The 18,035-nt window shown below is 38.3% G+C and overlaps 2 protein-coding genes and 1 long non-coding RNA gene across 5 annotated transcripts in view; 1 reads left to right on the top strand and 2 right to left on the bottom strand.

Annotated features, from left to right (window-relative positions):
• Positions 1-10: 10 nt before the first annotated feature.
• Positions 11-17,004, bottom strand: LOC122657037. Its single transcript, XR_006332208.1, has 3 exons — positions 16,993-17,004; positions 14,424-14,425; positions 11-108 (listed from the first exon to the last, which is right to left on the bottom strand). It is a non-coding gene; the product is annotated as an uncharacterized LOC122657037 (long non-coding RNA).
• LOC122657035 lies at positions 3,510-10,825 on the bottom strand. Its single transcript, XM_043851784.1, has 6 exons — positions 10,780-10,825; positions 7,204-7,499; positions 6,963-7,069; positions 6,342-6,474; positions 6,050-6,244; positions 3,510-4,008 (listed from the first exon to the last, which is right to left on the bottom strand). The coding sequence occupies exons 2-6, from the start codon at positions 7,474-7,476 to the stop codon at positions 3,724-3,726; spliced, it is 993 nt and encodes a 330-aa protein (XP_043707719.1). The 5' UTR covers positions 7,477-7,499; positions 10,780-10,825; the 3' UTR covers positions 3,510-3,723.
• Positions 17,005-17,262: 258 nt separating the features above from the next.
• LOC122654346 (methyl-CpG-binding domain-containing protein 9-like) overlaps positions 17,263-18,035 on the top strand; it is a 33,541-nt gene continuing 32,768 nt past the window's right edge. For all 3 annotated transcript variants that reach the window (XM_043848407.1, XM_043848406.1, XM_043848405.1), the window contains exon 1: positions 17,263-17,832. In XM_043848407.1, coding sequence (XP_043704342.1) covers positions 17,324-17,832 — 509 coding nt within the window. In that variant the 5' untranslated portion in view covers positions 17,263-17,323. The remainder of the gene's footprint in view (positions 17,833-18,035) is intronic.

Below are 18,035 nucleotides of genomic sequence, written 5' to 3'. Positions count from 1 at the left end.
GAATTTCATGCCTGTAATACAGAGAAAAGCAGAGAAAGAACATTACTGTGAAGCACCATGGAAACGTAGATAGTACCCACCATGCAGCCAATGAATCCCAGCGTACAACTTCTATTCAGAGAATCATTGACCACTACCACCAACAACCACTGAAGGTTTTAGTTTTCTTTACACATTTTTTCATACCCAAGCATCTCTCACTGAGTCACTGCTGATATTGTCACAAAACATCTGTGACAAAATAGAGAAGCTGGAAAATTTAGTTTGATCCCTGATCAGCCAGGACTTCTCTTAAGTTCTTTACAACTGCTGTGCTCCCCCCCCCTTGTTAATTTTATCATTTCAACAATGATTGAGATTTCATAGATACTATAGGTATTTAGTTGCCAAAAATCCACAAATCATGAACGGCTAAAGTAATTTTTAACAAAATGTGGGTAAAGGTTCATCCAGATGCATAGAAGATCTGCAAAATGGAAAGTAACTGCAGGAGGAACAGTGACCGAATTATAAAAAACACATTCTTTTCGATTTCCTTAAGGCCATTACCTTTCTTTTCTGTATAAGGTTTCCTTGATCGTTGGACTACAGTTGGGTTAGGCTCAAAGGTATGACTTCTGCTCGAGTTGAGCATCCCGGATTTCAAACAGGGGGGGAGTTGTGATTCAGATCGAGTCTTCTAAGTAAAATCAACAACGCCAAAATAGCATCAATTCATAAATATCAAATTATTAGCTTCATAAGAAGGGCAGAGTAACTTTGGTGAGCTTCCCCTCTACTCACGACATGAGTATTTCGTTCCTCATCTCGGTGAGACCCCTTGAACAGCTCAACCGTTGCCTAATTACAAAAGAGGTCGACAAGTTTAGTCGAGAATGCCGCCCAATACCCAGCGTAGATGGGTAGCCCCACTCTATGGTTAAAGGCTTAAAGCTAAAAATGCCATTTTTCCCCAATTTGAAGAAATTGGTAGTATGATTTGACATTCACATATGGTGATGATGTTTGGAAAATTAGGTTACAACAGCAGATTGAGAATTTCAGATAATACTGAAACTCAGTGAGGGCTGGGTGAGTCCAGTAAAGACGACATCTTCCGCAGTCCCAACTCCAACGGAGCAAGGTCAAGCATTGATAAAGGAAACGGAAACAGGGAAAGTTATTAGAGTGTCTATTACCTTTGTGGAATCGATAGTGATGGGGAAAGAGGGATCAAGGGAAGCACTGATGGTGGCAGCAGCAGAGTCGTGGGAGCGGAAGGTGATGAAACCAAGACCACCACGGTTTGGGGTTGCAGAGGAGGAAGAAGAAGAAGGAGACGGAGGAGGAGGAGAGAAGGGACGGTGATGGGGTGGTTTTTTTTTTTTAACAATTACCACCCCAAAAGGGCATTTTGGTCCTAGAAAATCCGTGACAACGGCACACTGTAACGACTAACCCTCTCCGTTTCGAAAATGTAACGGTGGGGGCCAGTTAATTATTAGTATGCAACAGGGGAAGGTAACAGTTGTTTGAAAGTTTTTAGGGGGGTAATAGTAGATATCAAAGTTTTTGGGGTGGTAATTGTAAAAAACCCTTTTTTTCTTTAATCTCTTTTACGCTTAGTCCTGTTCACTACACCGATATAGGATCAACCAAGAATCAAAATCGATGGGTGACAATACCAATTTGTATCGATTCCTCAAACCATGGATGGTTCTAGTGGTGCAAGTTTGGCCCTATCGGTCTGAGGCTAAAATATCCTAGCTCTGAGGGCGAGTCAAGGTCGAGATCGGACCGTGCTAGGGTTGAGGCTTTGGGCTGAACTCAGCCCAGCCCAGCCCAGCTCGACCATGTCTTATTCTTCTTCTTCTCCCCAGCTTAGCCCTGCCCTACACCTCCCTTCCCTCTTCTTCGAAAGAGTTGGACCAAAAATTCATATTTCATCCTCCACCAGTGCTATACATAATGCCAAAGGCTAAGAAGGACAAGAAACTATATCATGGGTGTCCACAATCCGGTGGCTTTTAATTTCGATTTCAAATGTTCCTGTTGATTTCAATTTGCTATGCTGCATTGAATTCCTTTTTTTTTTTTTTTGATAAAATGATGCATTGAAGTCATCTCATATTTTGTTTTTTAGGATGAATAGTCATCTCATATTAGTTGTGAGTAATTTGCCCAATCCTCTTACTTTTAGGCAGTAGTTAGAAGTGTAAAGCACCAAAAATAAAATAAAATAAACAAACTGCTGCTTAGACAGTCTATCCAACAATCAAAAGGCAACGAGGTCAAAGAGAGCTTCAAATTGAGAGTATCAGTTCGATTAAGATGTCCACAGGAAATGGGGGATTTGCTAAAGAGTTTTCAATTAGAGAGAGCATAAAAGTGCTAATGAATGTCTTATTAAAGAAAGACATCCTCCACACAGAAACTTGAATGTTTGAATCAAAAGGAGTAGCCCACCCATAATTTAAAAATGAATACATGGAAAGAAGGGATTTGACATAAATTCCTCCACATATGGTAGGGCACAATGCTTCAAGTTAAAGCTCAATGACCAAAATGTTCGGTTCCACATGAAAGCAATGATCTCACATCAAATGTGAAGGCATTTAAGGGGTGCCCACAAATTAAAGCCCAATGACCACAAAAAAAAAAAAAACCCAAATGTTGGGTCCCACATGGATCTCACATCGAATGTGAATAACCTGGTGTGAAGGCATTTAAGGGCTTGGGCACCCTCTCCTCAATGACTAGATTTTATGAGTGAATTTTATCAAAGATCTTGAGGATAGGGTTGGCAAACCAAATTACTTTTTCATAAGAGCCAAATTCAAAATTAGTAAATATATTTTTTATTTTTTCTTGGGAGCAGAACAAAGCTTAGTAGTGCCAAAGCAAGATGTTAAGCCTTCTTATAACACTTGCAGTATGTTTGGAGTGTCAAAAATAAATAGAAAAGAAAAATATAATATAACAAAACAAAATAATTATTGATTTTCTCCTTAACCCAGTCAATCCAATACTGTAGGATCATGTAGGTAACCCAAGAGGAGGGTGAATTAGGTTAATGTAGAATCTTAGCCCAATCTGATTTCTATTCGTTCTATCTCAAAACTCCAACAAGTCGTTAGTTAAACATATACACAATAATGTAAATGAAGGAGATAGGTAAAGAAGAGAGCGTACAGAAATTTACAGTGATTCAGCATGACCTCAATACCCGTAAAAATTGTTCAACATGTGAATTTTACCCGTAAAAATTTTCCATATTAAAATCTTCTGAGTGAAAGCTTTACTAGTAAAATATTGCAGGGAGACAAGCAGAGCAAGGTATTTGCTGAGGAAAAGGGAAGGGTGCCAAAGGTTGCTTACATAGCTGTAATCTCCCCCCTTTCTACTTGCAAAAGATTTTTTATTTATATAATGCAACCTGCCCAGAATTGAAAGCAGAAAGAAATCTGATTATACCTCATTTATCTAGTTTCAGTGTATTTATTAATGACCAAGAATCAAACAAGAGAAAGGGAAGATAACATATAACTTCAAACTAAATCATTCCAGGAAAAAGGAATTAGTTTCCAGCTCAGAACATTCTTCAACCGAACAGAATCAAATTTCACTATTTGATAGGATTTACAGGAAAAAAATATTCGTAAAGATATATCAAATCAAAAGAAATTATGAAGAGGCCGTAAAATATTAAACCTCATAGCATACTCTGACACACACCATCTAATGTTAGGAGCCCAAAACAAGACCCTCCCTTGCAATATTGGAAACACGCAGGACGGCTTGTGCCCTTAAAGGAGAGAGTTTTGATTGACAAAAGTGCTCCCACGAACCTATTTCTGAATGCTCAGATTCTGCAGTTGGTGCAGAGATGTGGGATTTCTCATATACAGTTTGCAGTTCCAAAAGAAGACAGCGAGCAGCCTCCCTGGACTCCGGAAGTTGGTCACTGAGTTGAGATGCTGCTATTTGGATCAATTTATCGATCCCGTAAGCTTTAATTCCTTCAATTCCCTGCAGAAACAAACAAGTTCAATGCACGAGTATAGGAAACGTTCAAAAATCCAGGACTGACTGTATCAATAGCAATGCTTCATTTTAACCCGAGTCATTAAGCATGAAAATAAAGCGCACACATCAGGTAGTCTTAATGCTACCAATCTTCAGGATGTATGTTCCTCTTGCCACACGAGGACAAATTTATATTGACCAGCCGTGTTTTAGTCCATGGGCACAAATTAGATGTTTCTTCCCCACTAAACAAATCAGATGGTTTGAAATGCTGGAAAATGTCCCAATAGGATAAACTTAACTTTTAATGACACAGGAAATTGGATCCCTCCCAGATGGACAGAAATCCAGGATCACTATTTCAGGACAACTACATTTATCATTCTAATTAAAATCAACTAATCTATGCTGATTTTTGGTCTAAAAGGTCTCCCTCAAGGTATCCACTAGCTTCACACTCAAAATCTAAGTCGAGATCTGCCAAACATAGACTAGGTATTACTAAATTCATGCCAGTTCCTCTTACCACCTTATGCTTACCCTAACAAAAATAGGAACTAAAACAAACAAGAAATAAATAAGCTTGACCAGATTTTCAAAGTGGCTAAGCCGCAGCAAATTGAACCCCATGTCTATAATCTCTATGACAAAATCTGGTAACAGTAGATCCAGTGAAATTTGAGCAAACTTATAGACCAATATATTAAAATTAGGATCAGAAAATCTCCATCATGCCTTCGCAAATGATCATTGGGATTCTGTGCTACACAAGGAACATAACTTCAGTGAAAGGTGTGATCAGCCAAATCATTAGCTGATGTACCAATACTTGACATGTACAGATAATCTTTTCATAAGATATTTCTTTAGCTGTTGCCTCATATTCTTGTCTCTTATTGTTGTTGTGTTTTTTTTTTTTTTGGTAAGATTATTGTTGTTGTGTTATATATTTATACTGTTGTTTGTTTTACATCTCCTTTTTTTACATCAACTAAATTTTTATTTATATAATAATCAGCATGATCACCAGTCAATTAGCAGGTTCAGTTAAAAAATCTAATGTATTTTTTTTTCCTGTTTATTATGGGGGTTGGTTTTGAAGATGAAGGGTTTCTAAGTTGAAGTCTATGGGGGTCTTCACACACACTAGACCTAAGTCCAGATCCATCTTCCTCTATTAACGACCAACCACTGAACCACTTTCGCATCCACGAGCATTGACAGGGGGAAAGAAGTTTCATTTCCTTTTTTTATTTTGCACTAAAATCGATGAAAAAGAAGAGCAAGGTGGAGTAAATCCTCAGCACATAAAGAGATCACAAGTGTTCTAACAACAATTTGGTACACATCAAAATTCTAGTCAATATACAAATATAAAATTTATGGCCAGAACAGTCACTTCTGGACAACTTGATCCAGTTTTACAGTTATTTAACTTGAAAGGTTCCACACTAGGGTTAGCTAAATCTGAAGTCCCACCATAAGATCCTAGCTTACTAATTCTATATGTATTTAAAGATTCAATAATAGCATCTGGCACTTTTTAACATCAAGGACCATTAAATGTCCAAGGAGACCATTTCAACCATAGCTAGCATCTGAACATCTTTCATAATTAAATAAAGGAGCATTATACTAAATATAAATGAGTTGAGAAAGATGATTGTGTATTTGTTCTATACTCAAAACCCCAGTTCTGCTGATACAGCATTGCATCTGATTTTGTTATTCTGAAAAAAAAAAAAAAAAAAAAGGAAAGAAAACCGTCAACCCCCCTCCCACTCACCAAAACTTTTGTCCAAAAAAATAAAGGAATGAAATGAACTGTTGAAATTTAAACATCACTAGTTTTCCTTTCATAACCATAACTAATGACAGAGAAAACTGGAATGTCACCAATTTCCACAGTAATTAATGAAAAAGCTGTCATCAAAATTCAAATGTTCCTGTCTATCAAAGCCTTAAAAAAATATTAAGTTTGAAGAATAAATAAATAAATATATAAGTGTCACCAATCAAAAAAAGTAGAAACAGCGAATCATACCAGCCTTGGCACACTTCGACAAAGGCACATTGATGCCTTTGCTCGTATTCGAGGATTCTTGTGCCTAAGATATGGTTGCAACTTTGGTAACAACAGAGAAGGGGATATCCAAGTAGTCATTGCTACCAAAGCTCTCTCAGCAGCATCACATACAAATCTTTTATCTTGTGAAGACTTGAGAAGAAGTTGAACAAGCTGAACCAAACCACATGTAATCATAATAGTACATCTTTGGTAAAACATAGAACAACATAATAATAAAGGGCATTCAAAATTCAAAATGATAACCTACCAGAGGCTCAAGTGAATCGATTATATGATCACTGTAAGCATTAAAAATGTCTTCAGATGTCATTATTGCAGTTTTACAGACAGCACTTCTTGGATTCTTCAAGGATTTCACAATTAATGAGATCACATTGCCCCTGTCCATGATGGCACTGAATAGTAAGTTTCAAAAAGATAATAAGGAAAATTGGCCCTACTTGTCAAATAAAAATAATATGAAAAATCTAAAATAAAATAAATAATTGTCACTAATTCTCATTCTTGGTAAAAGGTTCAGGCTGTCAGGGCATATGCTCGGCTTCGAGTCATGAGGGCGGTCACTTTGCACAAAAAAGTGCCAAAGGTTTGGACAGACTCCAAACTCACCCCTCCCAATACTCCACGTAGACGGGACAAGCACTGGGTAATGGCCCTTTTTTTTCTCTCAATCTTTGGCATATGTCCACACAAGCACGTTCTAAAAATTTCACATAGGAGTAAGAGCAGTACGGTGATTACGACTCCATGAAACTTTACAAAACACCCACAAGCACATGTGTCAAAGAAAGAGAAAAAATAAAGCATACATGCTTAATGGTTTTCTCAAACAATTCCTTATGTTAAGCCATTTTTAACCAATACTCACAACATCTCAAGCATTGCCTCCTCGTGAAATATTGATAATCGGCGAACATTATTCAATGCTTCACATACCAAAATCCAATCTTTGGAGTCTAGTCCTGCCAACAATGTCTAAAGAACAAGAGGAAATAAAACAAAAGGTTACCTGATAAGTATCAGATCAAATAAAATCATCAACAAGAACACCTTTGACACACTTCAGAAATTAGCAGAGAGTGAAGGAAATGGAAAAGAGCAACTAATACCTTGAGAATAGTATCCACATCTTCTAGATCAGTCAGATGTTCAGACTCTATGTACTCCAACTCTGATACACCTACTTCTGTTCCAGTATTCATAGTTTCACAGTCCTTAATTGGAGTTGAGGCCAATGAACTAGGAAATTTCTGCTTCCATTTGTCAAGATTTTCATTGCCGTTCTCAATATAAGCCTTTTGAAAGCCCCCCTTTCTAGAACTTTCAATTTTCTTCTCCGATCCCGCCAGTGTATTGAGATCTCTGAGGGTGTTTCCTGACATCCCTGTTCAGTGTGTGTATCAGTCTGAAACAGAAGAGAAACAAATTCAAACATTTAGCTTTACTAGAAAATAAAAATTAGACGGTCAAATCAATAGATTTAGATATGTATAAGTGAATAGACACAATTATCATGCATTACAAGCCACATAAATGCAAAAGGGTTCAAATGTGTTTGCACAAGACTCAGATTTATGTTGAGCGCTGGGAAATTAAATTTCAGAAAGAACCACCAATTTCCATGGTGCGAAATTGCATGACTAGATTGCTGTACACATTGATCTAAATTGTATATCAAGATCAATTCCAAACAGTTTTCGAATACTCCCCAAGACTTCTGTTCATGCTTCCGTATGAAGAGTTCTCAATAGAGTTGACATGCATCCCTACTTGCTAGTAGTAGAAATAGCGACTCACCAACACTCTACAAAGGGATCTTCGGAATAACTGCAACCAGTCTATTATGCTATATCTAGTTATCTACCATTTATAGCATAAAATGAACCTGTCTAGCTACAGTTGTGCCTTTCATCTTACCCAACAAACTAATTATGAACCAAATCACTTTGAATAAGCTCATAGAGTTCACATTAACAAAGTCAACATGTGGCCTCTTTCTTTCTTGTTTCTAGAAAAGTTGGATTTAACACAGCATTCTAAATGCTGCTGTCAACACATATTTCAGTCCCTAGGAAAAGATGAAATGTTCCATAGAAATTTGCAAAGTCAAGGGGGTAGTCAGAGGGTAATTGGTTTGGATCTAGTTTCTCACCCCATCTTCTTCCTACTTTCTTTTATTACTGAATTATGCCGACATATACGATGATCACATTCACAACTAGCTTCCTTGTAGAAACGAAAAACCTAAAACAATGCAGAAAAGAATGGAAATTGCATAATGCAAGACTTCACATGGTTCGGCAAGATTGCATACATCCACGGTGAGATGAGATCTGCTTCACTACCAATGGAGAATAGGGTTGCAGCCACTCATCCTCATGCCTCTCTCAGATTATAGAGGATATCTCACTACAATTCATAGTGAACATATATAAGTACAGTTTTGCCGAAAATACTCATATAACCCTAAAAAAAATTCCTCGGGGTCTGCCTGCCTCCCTCGAACACCTGCCATGGACTGCTAGTTCATCAAGGCCCCAATAACAAAGATAACATGCAAGGTGAGCCGATTCCTTCGGGCCTCAAGGCCTCAGTCCCTACGGCCCTTCAGAATCAGCCCACAAACGAAAGCGACGAAATACAAGACCTCTTACCCCCAACATTCCCCTCATTCTTAAACCCTAGTTCCCTATTTCCACAACCCTATACTATTTACCCTTCTTAACCATGATAAGACCCCTTCCAGATAGCAACAGTCATCTTGTTTCAATTTAGGTTTCCCTTCAACAAATACACCATAAACAATAGTAAGTTCTACCAAAAAAGAACAATAATAAGTTGGTATCCTTTCCAATATAAACCATTTTCATCTATGAACAGTTCCTAATCTGTCCTTTCCTACAAATTCTTCTTCCTCTAACTTGACTAGCATCCCAAACCCCCCAATTTCATTTCATTTACAAGGCCTGTAGCCTGCTTAAGAACTGCTTAGTGGAAGCCCCAACTCTATTTCATCTAAACCAAACTTCCTGAGAGAATAAATATTCAACATTTTATGTATATAAACATTGATAAGATATGAAATCTGGTGGTTTGACCTCTGCTTTCTATGCACAAGGTTGTGACTTTAAATCAAAAGTTTGTGATGCCACTTAACCAAAAAGAGATCATAAGACATGAATCTAATACAAACTGATAAGACCCATTCAAACAATAAGGTCATAAAATATGACACTAACATGACCTTACATTGACACAATCTGTGGCAGGCTGACCCAAACACAACCTATTTATTAAGAACTCATGTTAGGAAGGCTTTAATGCTACTTTTTTCTCAAACATCCTGCTGTTTAAAAACTGAAAGATTTTCAGCTTAGCATTGGATTTCACAACTAGGGTGCGACTGAAACAGGTTGATAGAGGGGGGTTCCAATTCAGGAAGTCAATAGATACCAAGCCAAGTAGGTTAAAAAAGCAAGAAATACCCAACATTCTTGTAGTTCTGGAACCCTACAAACTATGAAGATAAATACTACAGTTCACTGCATTTTGACCACTGTTAAGGACTTCAATGAAGCAGAGATTAGATTCACATTCTAGGTTGAGTATAATCATACTGTCATTAAGATTGCCAACTCCATGCATAGTGCAAACAAAGAAAAATAGGATAATAAAATTGCATTGCCTGAGATGTTCTCTCTTTGCTTGACCTTCGCTTGTCGTTACTCAACAATAAGAAACATCAGAAATCATTTATATACAGCAAATTACAAATTCCTGAATTTGTAAATGGCTACCATTCTGATGTAACATATAACAGACTGCATGCCTTCTCTAGTTGTAAAACGATAGAAAGAAACAATTTTTCCTTCATTAGGAGTTTGGAATGGGGCCTGAAGGACAAACAAACACCAGGAAATAGGTTCAAACATTTTATAATTTCTTCAATACAACCCAAAAAATAAAAATTTCAGTTTCCCAGTTATGCCATGCCCCAATAGACATAATAGATTTGGACGGGTAGGTGTTAGCTTGAAGCAGCCGCCCCAATGAGAGTAGCACTGGTCTTGGAGACATCGATAGGGCCCTTGATCCCTTGCAGCCCTCCAACTTCACTGTGGCGGGTATTTACAGGCAAGAACCGTTTTAGAAGATAAAATGTGATGCTACAATAAATCGAGATGCTAACGATCATAGCACAGGATGAATTGCAACAATTAAATGAGTAACCGCACGCGTACACACAGTTCTTATAATCGATAGAAACTGAATAAGTAGGTAAATATGCATTCGTTCAACAGAAACAGAAATAAGTGACCCAAACAAAACCCTCTGGGGCTCCACAAAATGCAAAACTTGTGGTGGGGGGGAGAGAAGATATCATTAGGAAATAGAAACCTGAATTCACATAAGTGAAATGAAGATACAAAGCTCTCAGACATTCAGACGAAAAAATATCAGTCTCACCTTACAAGCGTTTCCATTTAGGCAAAAAAATTACAGAAACGGAAAGGGGAATGAAGAAAGTTCAGAAACAGTGAAGATGAGCAGTTAATTGTAACAATAGATCTAAACACTACACTTATCAGATTTAGAACTCTAAAACCTGATCAGTACAAGTTCATTATAGAAAAAAGAAGAATAACATGAGAAACAGAAACAGAAGAAGATGAGAGAATTCCAACCAAATGCAAAAGAAGCAATGGTTCCGCTAAACAGCGAGAATCAAAGTGTCTCTCCCAAATCTGGGCAATGTTCTATGGCTTTATTGAGTGAGTGAGAGACTCGGAGAGAATGGAGAGAGAGAGACGCTCTTTTATGAATGATTCTGCAAAATTTTACAGTTTGTAACCGACCGTTATGGCTTATGCGCGAGACCGCCTTGATTCCCCGACCTTGACTGGCAAGCACGGGATTATTGCATATTTGCATGTGAGCGCGATTTTTTCCCAATATTTCGAACCATTTTGGATATGGGAAATGATTGTCTCACCCACAGGTGACTCACCCTATCAACTCGATTTTTTATTTTTTATTTTTTTGTAAAAGGGAGAATTTAATTAATATAAATGACCATAATTATTTACATCTTATAATATTGCCTTCCATTTTTTTTTTTTTGGGGTAACTATATTGCCTTCCATTGAAATCACCCTACAGAAGAGAAATGAGATCCTCTAGAAAATTTTCTATACAAAAATGAATTTTCTCACAAGAGCGTAGAAATCTTGATAGGAAGTCAGCACAAAAATTGATCTCTTGGACATGATGCAAGAACACACACTACTCAAAACCTTGATAAAGGTCATGGATTTCCCCAATCAAACTAAGATCGTACCAACGACCTGAAAAATGGCTCATGATCATTTGGATTGTCAATAGATAATCAGACCGAACTTGTATCCAAGGCAACGCCAACGACTTGGCCTCCATAAGACCCTGTCTTATTTCTAAAAGTTCCATCTATAACACATTATTATCTACTGTAGCACCAGCAATTGCGAAGACAAGCCAGCCCCTTTCATCACGGCCAATAGCGCCATAACCCTCAATGTTCCCTCTACTCAATCCATCACAATTAATGGCTACCCAGGCTGTGGGCGGCCTAGGCCATCGATTTGGTTTTGATTTGTTGTGGGTTTTTTGTTTTATGATTTGTTATTGATTTACTTGTCAATTTGATCATCAAACAATGTTTCGGTTTAAAAATAACACCGAAATGCATTTCTAGAAAATATTCTCTCAAATTTACATAAGGGAACGTGTTCATTGTTTGGGAGCACCTCTGCCCCTAAACACAGGGGTGTGCAAAATGGACAGGCACCCTTCTTGATCGGCACCTGTATGCACACTCTCATTGGTCGGGATGCTAATGCTGGCCACGCTTCTAGACAAAGTTCATTTTATCTTTATATAAAGGTACATCTTCTTGTGACTTTATTTTTTTTTTTTTTTTTTTCTTTTTTACTCCTGCATGTTTCCTAAGGTTATTTAATGAAAGGATAATCTTGCCATTTCACAAGGACAATGACAACTTTTGAAAATACCATAATGATAAACCACTTTTAACTTCTTTTGAAAACCCATCACTAAAATAATTTTTATAAATAAAATAGAAGGGCAAAAAAGTAAGATTCTTGTAACCGACCTGGTTACAACAACATTTGCCCTTACATAAATATCCTTAATACTTTATTCCCCTCCTTTGATATTATCAGGTGAGCTGCCACAGCCTCGTATATCCTTTTAAATATTCTTTTCATATAAATAATTTCTACTCTCCCCTCTATTTTTTGGAATCATGTGTCTAATTATGTTTAGTTGTGTACTGTATTTATTTCTATTGAAAGAAAAAACCTCTAGCAACTCCGGAGAAGTGTGACACTGGACTAACAGTGACTAGAGTAGAGGTTAGCAGGTCAATGGCGACATTAATAATATTCTATGAGTCCAACAAACTCTTAAATGCTTGTTTTTCCTTCTCAATTGCTTCTTAAACAAAATATATATTTTTTAGAATGTACATTTATTGGTAGGTATTTTTTAAACAAATACCATCTTCTAGTGTTTAATATTTATTGAATAATGGTAAATTTCAAATTTAAATTATTTTTGCTGCACTTTTATTATTTATTTATTTATTATTATCATTATTTGGGAGGGGTCGCAGGCTATGTGGCTCTGCACCAATGCAGAGTCTAATGAAAGCACACGAGGCAACCAACAGGAATGAGAATTTTTATTTCATAGGGGGTGGTGCGATCATTTCACCCTTTTTGTGTCAAGACATAGACGTTGGACGATATGAAGCTTGACAACCTTCTTTTTCCCTTCGCTTTTACCTAATGGGCTGCCCGACATGGGTGGACAGTGTGTAGGGGCGGGGATCACAGGGGTGGGCGCTGTGCACATGGCATAATGTGATGGAGAGGCTTGAACTGAATAAGTAAGTCAGGGGCTTGCTTTGACAATTCAGGCACAAACCACTAAACCAAGTTGATGTCCTTCGCCACATGGATATTGATGTTGTCTTATGAGAGCCTTAGATGGATAGGGTGCCCTTTAATGCGTCTCACACCGAATATAGTGACCCAATTCAACCACATAGCTTACCTTGTATTATAATTTTCTTCCAATACCTTCATTTGTTTAACCATCTTACCTTTTTCTTGATTTTTCAGTCATTTTTTATAGTTTTTTGTTTTGCCATATGCTCATTCACATTTGCCCTAAAATTGTTTAGGTTGGTAGTATAGAGAAAGAGGGAGGAGCTTACCAATGGATCAAACTTCAATGTAAAAAATTGGATATTATGCCAAGTCTAACACTATGGTGTTGTGTCACCAACTTCTCTTTTTATTTACATTGTTTGAGAATGAATAGAAATGTTGTCGGCAATGCACACATATGTTTATTAAGTTGTAACTGTATAAAAATAAGCAGTTGTGCTTTCAAATGCAATTTATTTTACTTGTATTATGGTATATTATTGACTATATTGGTCAAATGTCAAATTTCACACCCAAATTAAACTCGACTGGTGTTAGTCGGCCAGGAATGTTGGAGTTGGTTCAAGAATATTATGTAGAAAATAAATTTAATGTGATTAATCCCCTGTGACCAGTCTTTATGTTGGTATATTATACAATAAACAAATTTCAACCATTTGAATGTGAAAACAATTACCTTGAGTACCACAAGTGTGATACTGCTTAGTAAACTTAACCCTTCTTCTATGTGGTAATATATAGAAACTTCTGTAGCAAATCTTTCGCAATGCTTGCCCCATGAATGCAGGTGGGAGATTTTTGTGACAATTACTTCAAAGGTTCTTAACCATAATTCTCACAACTCAAATAGTAAGAAGTGAACTCAATAACTAGGGTATAAACCCTAATTAAATTTGAGCAATAGAGGATATCTACATAAACTAAATGGGCTGATGTTTTCTGTGCCACAGTGCAACCTGCGCCCTTGTAATGCCCCAAGAGTACGGCCTAGTACCGATTCGTCTGGGAAATCAGTAAGGTGTACCCACCAAGAGACAACCTAGTATCAGGGGGTTTGGGAGATTGATGAGGGGGTGCAAACTTAGTCCCACATCAGTTAGGGAGGGAGATCCTAAGCTATTGATAAAGAGTAGCCTCCTCTACTTAGTGTGGCGAGTTTTAAAGCCTTGAGGCCCATTGGGCCAGAGAGGACAATATCATGCCAATAGAGAGACTGGGTTATTACAGTGGTATCAAAGCAAACTCTCGACACCGGTGGTGGGACCACAACAGGGATATTGTGCCCATAAGGGGGGGAGAATGAAACGCCCCAAGAGTACGGCTCAGTACCGCTTGTCTGGGAGATCGGTGAGGTATCCCCACCAAGAGACGGTCTAATACCAGGGGGTTTGGGAGATTGGTGAGGGGGTACAAACTTAGTCCCACATCGGCTAGGGAGGGAGATCCTGGGTTATTAATAAAGAGTGGTCTCATCTACTTGGTATGACGCGTTTTAAAACCTTGAGGCCCATTGGGCCATAGAGGACAATATCATGCCAATAGAGGAGCTAACTCGTTACACACACAGACTGGGTATTCCTGTCATTTAGGAAGGCAGAGTGGTCATTTTACCCACCCCCATGTGTCTAGGCGTAGCCGCTTCTGGCACAGAGAACATTTGACCAAACTAAATATAGGAAAGGGGTTTGCTGCTAGGTTGCATGGCCCCTACATCAATATGAGGACCAATGAGAGCACACACACAAGCATCCAATGGGAGGGGCAGGGTGATCATTTCATTGCCCCATGTGAAAGGGCCTAGGGGATGCTGTTTGACAGCATTATTTTTCCCGTAAAGATATATTTACCGCATCCTCGAAAAATTCTACCTTTACATGGGGGTGCAGTGGTCATTTCGCCTGTCTCTGTACTATAGCGTGATTCACACTCTGAGACAACGTTATCTTTCCCTTTATTTAATTTTGTTTTCATTTCATGAAGACAATGTTATTAGTTATGATTGTTGCCTTTTTTGGGGGGGGGGATTTAAGATGTTATTACTATTGCCATAAGCCAGGTTATCAGAAGTCTTTGAACCTCGAACATCGAAACATCATTCAGTAGTCACTACCTTAGTTAGTAAATACACGTATTATATGCGTACCCGAATTTTTAAACGTATAATACTCCCGTCCCCGTATTTTCCCATATTGTTATAAAAAAATGCATTTTTTAATCAAATGAGTATTATACTCATATAATATGCGTATTATACATATTATACATTTTTTTAAAAATAAAAAAAAATAATATCCAAAAGATTAGAATTTAGGGAAACGATTTCACTTTCCCTTTCGATTTGCGTTGAACATCCAACCGTAGCAGGCAACAGTAGCCGCCCTCCATCTCCAATCATCCTCCCCATCTCCGTTCAACAAAGCGGCACTTAAGTCTTGTACTCTCCTCTTGTTTCTCTGGTCTTTGAACTTTGATGGTGGTAGTGAAGCAAATGAATCTGGTGTGATATTGGCGAGAACGACTCAATCTCTGTTCTATTTTATTATTGTTTTTCTGTCTCTTGTAGCTAATGTGTACAGTGGAGATCCATATCTGGAACTCTCCCTCTTGTCTTGTGTTGGTTAATTAGTGGGAAGTGGGAACTCATCCCCCTTCACAAGAACACATCTGGTTAAAAATATATGGTTATCTCATTGTAGATAATAAGAAATGTAATGTTGGAAGAATGATTTAATGATAAGGTAATCAACTTGCTCATCTCATTTTCAGACAATCTACATTCATTTCTTGTAGATTATTGATATTTTGGTACGTTAAATGATAATCTTAGAGATGTTATATAGCATATTATATTATTGTGTTTTTTTTAGTTCATAAAATCATGATATTATTTTGTTTATTAGGTGATGAGTGCATGTTATATAATGAATATATGTCCATTTTTTTAAAAGTATTATTGCCGTCTATGCCGTATTATACCCGTATTAAATGCGTACCGTATTATTACCGTATGCGTTTTATGAAGCCGGATTTTTGAAAAGTATTATTACCGTCTAATCCGTTTAATTGCCATACGTATCCGTTCACGTTCAATTGCCGTTTCCGAACTTACTAACTAAGGTCACTACTCAACACTACACAGCTTGAAAAAGGGTAACAACGGTTTTAAAATCTGGATTTAGCTCAGTGAATTGGCCATAGTTTTAGTGCACAATATCGAAATAGGTATCAGTCAACCCGAAAACCAATATGGTATCAGATCGGTATCGACATGGATCCGTAGTATCAGACAAATTTACCTTTGATTCTCCTTGAAAAAGTATTTTTTTTTACCATTTTACCCTTTATCTATATTGTGTCATTGATACGATATGCACACGGTATGGGGATCGACAAGGTGCAAAACCAGTAGGGACGATTCGATACCGATACTTAGAACCATGGAATTGACCGATTTGGATCCAGTCAATTCTGATTGATTCAGATCAGAATCGACGTTGACTGATTCGATCCCCATTTTATTGAAACCTTGGCCAGAGGCCAGAGGCTAGACGCTAGAGCTGGTTGGTGAAGGGCTCAGATTAAGGAGAATTACCTCGTGTCACATAAATTAGTTAATTTATTGGTTGCGTACCTCATTTTTATTGCCTCTCCCCCCAGTTCGTACTTTGCCGTATAGGACAAATCCTAACGGAGGCAAAGAGATCGGTGGGCCTATCTAATGGTGCTCACAGTAACACACAGTGCCTCCATCCTATTTGATCTTCTCTTAAGGTCAACACATCCAACGGTTGAGATCATCCATCTTGCACCTCTTTTCTAAAATCAGATGAAATCGTACAGCCATTAAGGATAATTTATCCATTCGTTAAATCCCGCTTTGTAGACGACAAATCTCTCTTTATCTGCATCTCTTCTCATTGTTGCCCTTTTTGTTGTTAATTCACAAGGAAGCGGAGGTTTTTGGTTCAGTTTTAGCTTTTGGGTTTTTTGGACTTTTTCGTTGTTTTCTTTCTCTCTCCCGATTTTACTTCTTTTGCCTCCATCTCCCTCCGCCATTTCGTTTTTGCTGTTCAGTCGATCGGTCGAAGTCTGAAACGGAAACAAATTTGTCCTCTCAATCTCGACCTTCCTTACTTTGGGGAAGAATCGAAGTTTTCTCAAGTTCAAAGATGCAACGAAGAACAGCGGAGGGACAGTCGGAATCCAAATCCCTTCTCTAATGGAGTTCAAGAATTCAAGGAGCAGCAGCACCTGCGATGCTAAACTAGAGATCCGTCGGTTGCCTCTCAGTATCGATCTCAACGAGATCCCTTCGTCTTCCTCGCTTGAATCCCCTTCACATGTTCTTGATGCCTACGCTGTCGTTCGCAGCGTTCATGACAACCCAACCCCTGCTTCTGGTGCTGCGGCAGAGTTGCCTGGAGAGGTCCGTGGTGGCTCGGCTTGCAGTGCATGCGGGCGCCCTGAAGTTAGGGGTAGCGTCGCGGTTTGCGATGGGTGTGAGCGCGGCTTTCACCTGAGCTGCGCCGGGATGCGAGGACGCCAGGCTATCATGCTCGCGGAATGGATGTGTAGTGATTGTGTGAGGAAAGGAGCTGGGAGTAAGCGCTGGCCTTTGGGAGTGGTTCGCTCGGGCTTCAAGCGGAGTGGTGTTATGCTTTTGGATATCAATGCGTCACCACCGAGTGATGGGGAGGGCGAGGGAAGCGACGATTTACACAATTCCAGGTACGCGCTTTCAGCATTTCTCTTACTATACTTGTACTTGTCGTTGTTATAATGTAGTTTGGCTTCAGAGAAATTATGATATAGCACGACCTGTGTTGTTCCGAGGGGAGAAAAGTTTTAATTTTCCGCCTTCAGAATTTGTGTTTACATTTCTTTTCTTGGATAGTTGATTTCGGTAATGAGATTTGGCTATCGTCAAAAGA

Source organism: Telopea speciosissima, chromosome 3 (genome assembly GCF_018873765.1).
Source record: "Telopea speciosissima isolate NSW1024214 ecotype Mountain lineage chromosome 3, Tspe_v1, whole genome shotgun sequence".
Taxonomy (NCBI): domain Eukaryota; kingdom Viridiplantae; phylum Streptophyta; class Magnoliopsida; order Proteales; family Proteaceae; genus Telopea; species Telopea speciosissima.
The sequence above is the reverse complement of the archived record's forward strand: the minus strand, read 5'-3'. Positions and strand labels throughout refer to the sequence as shown.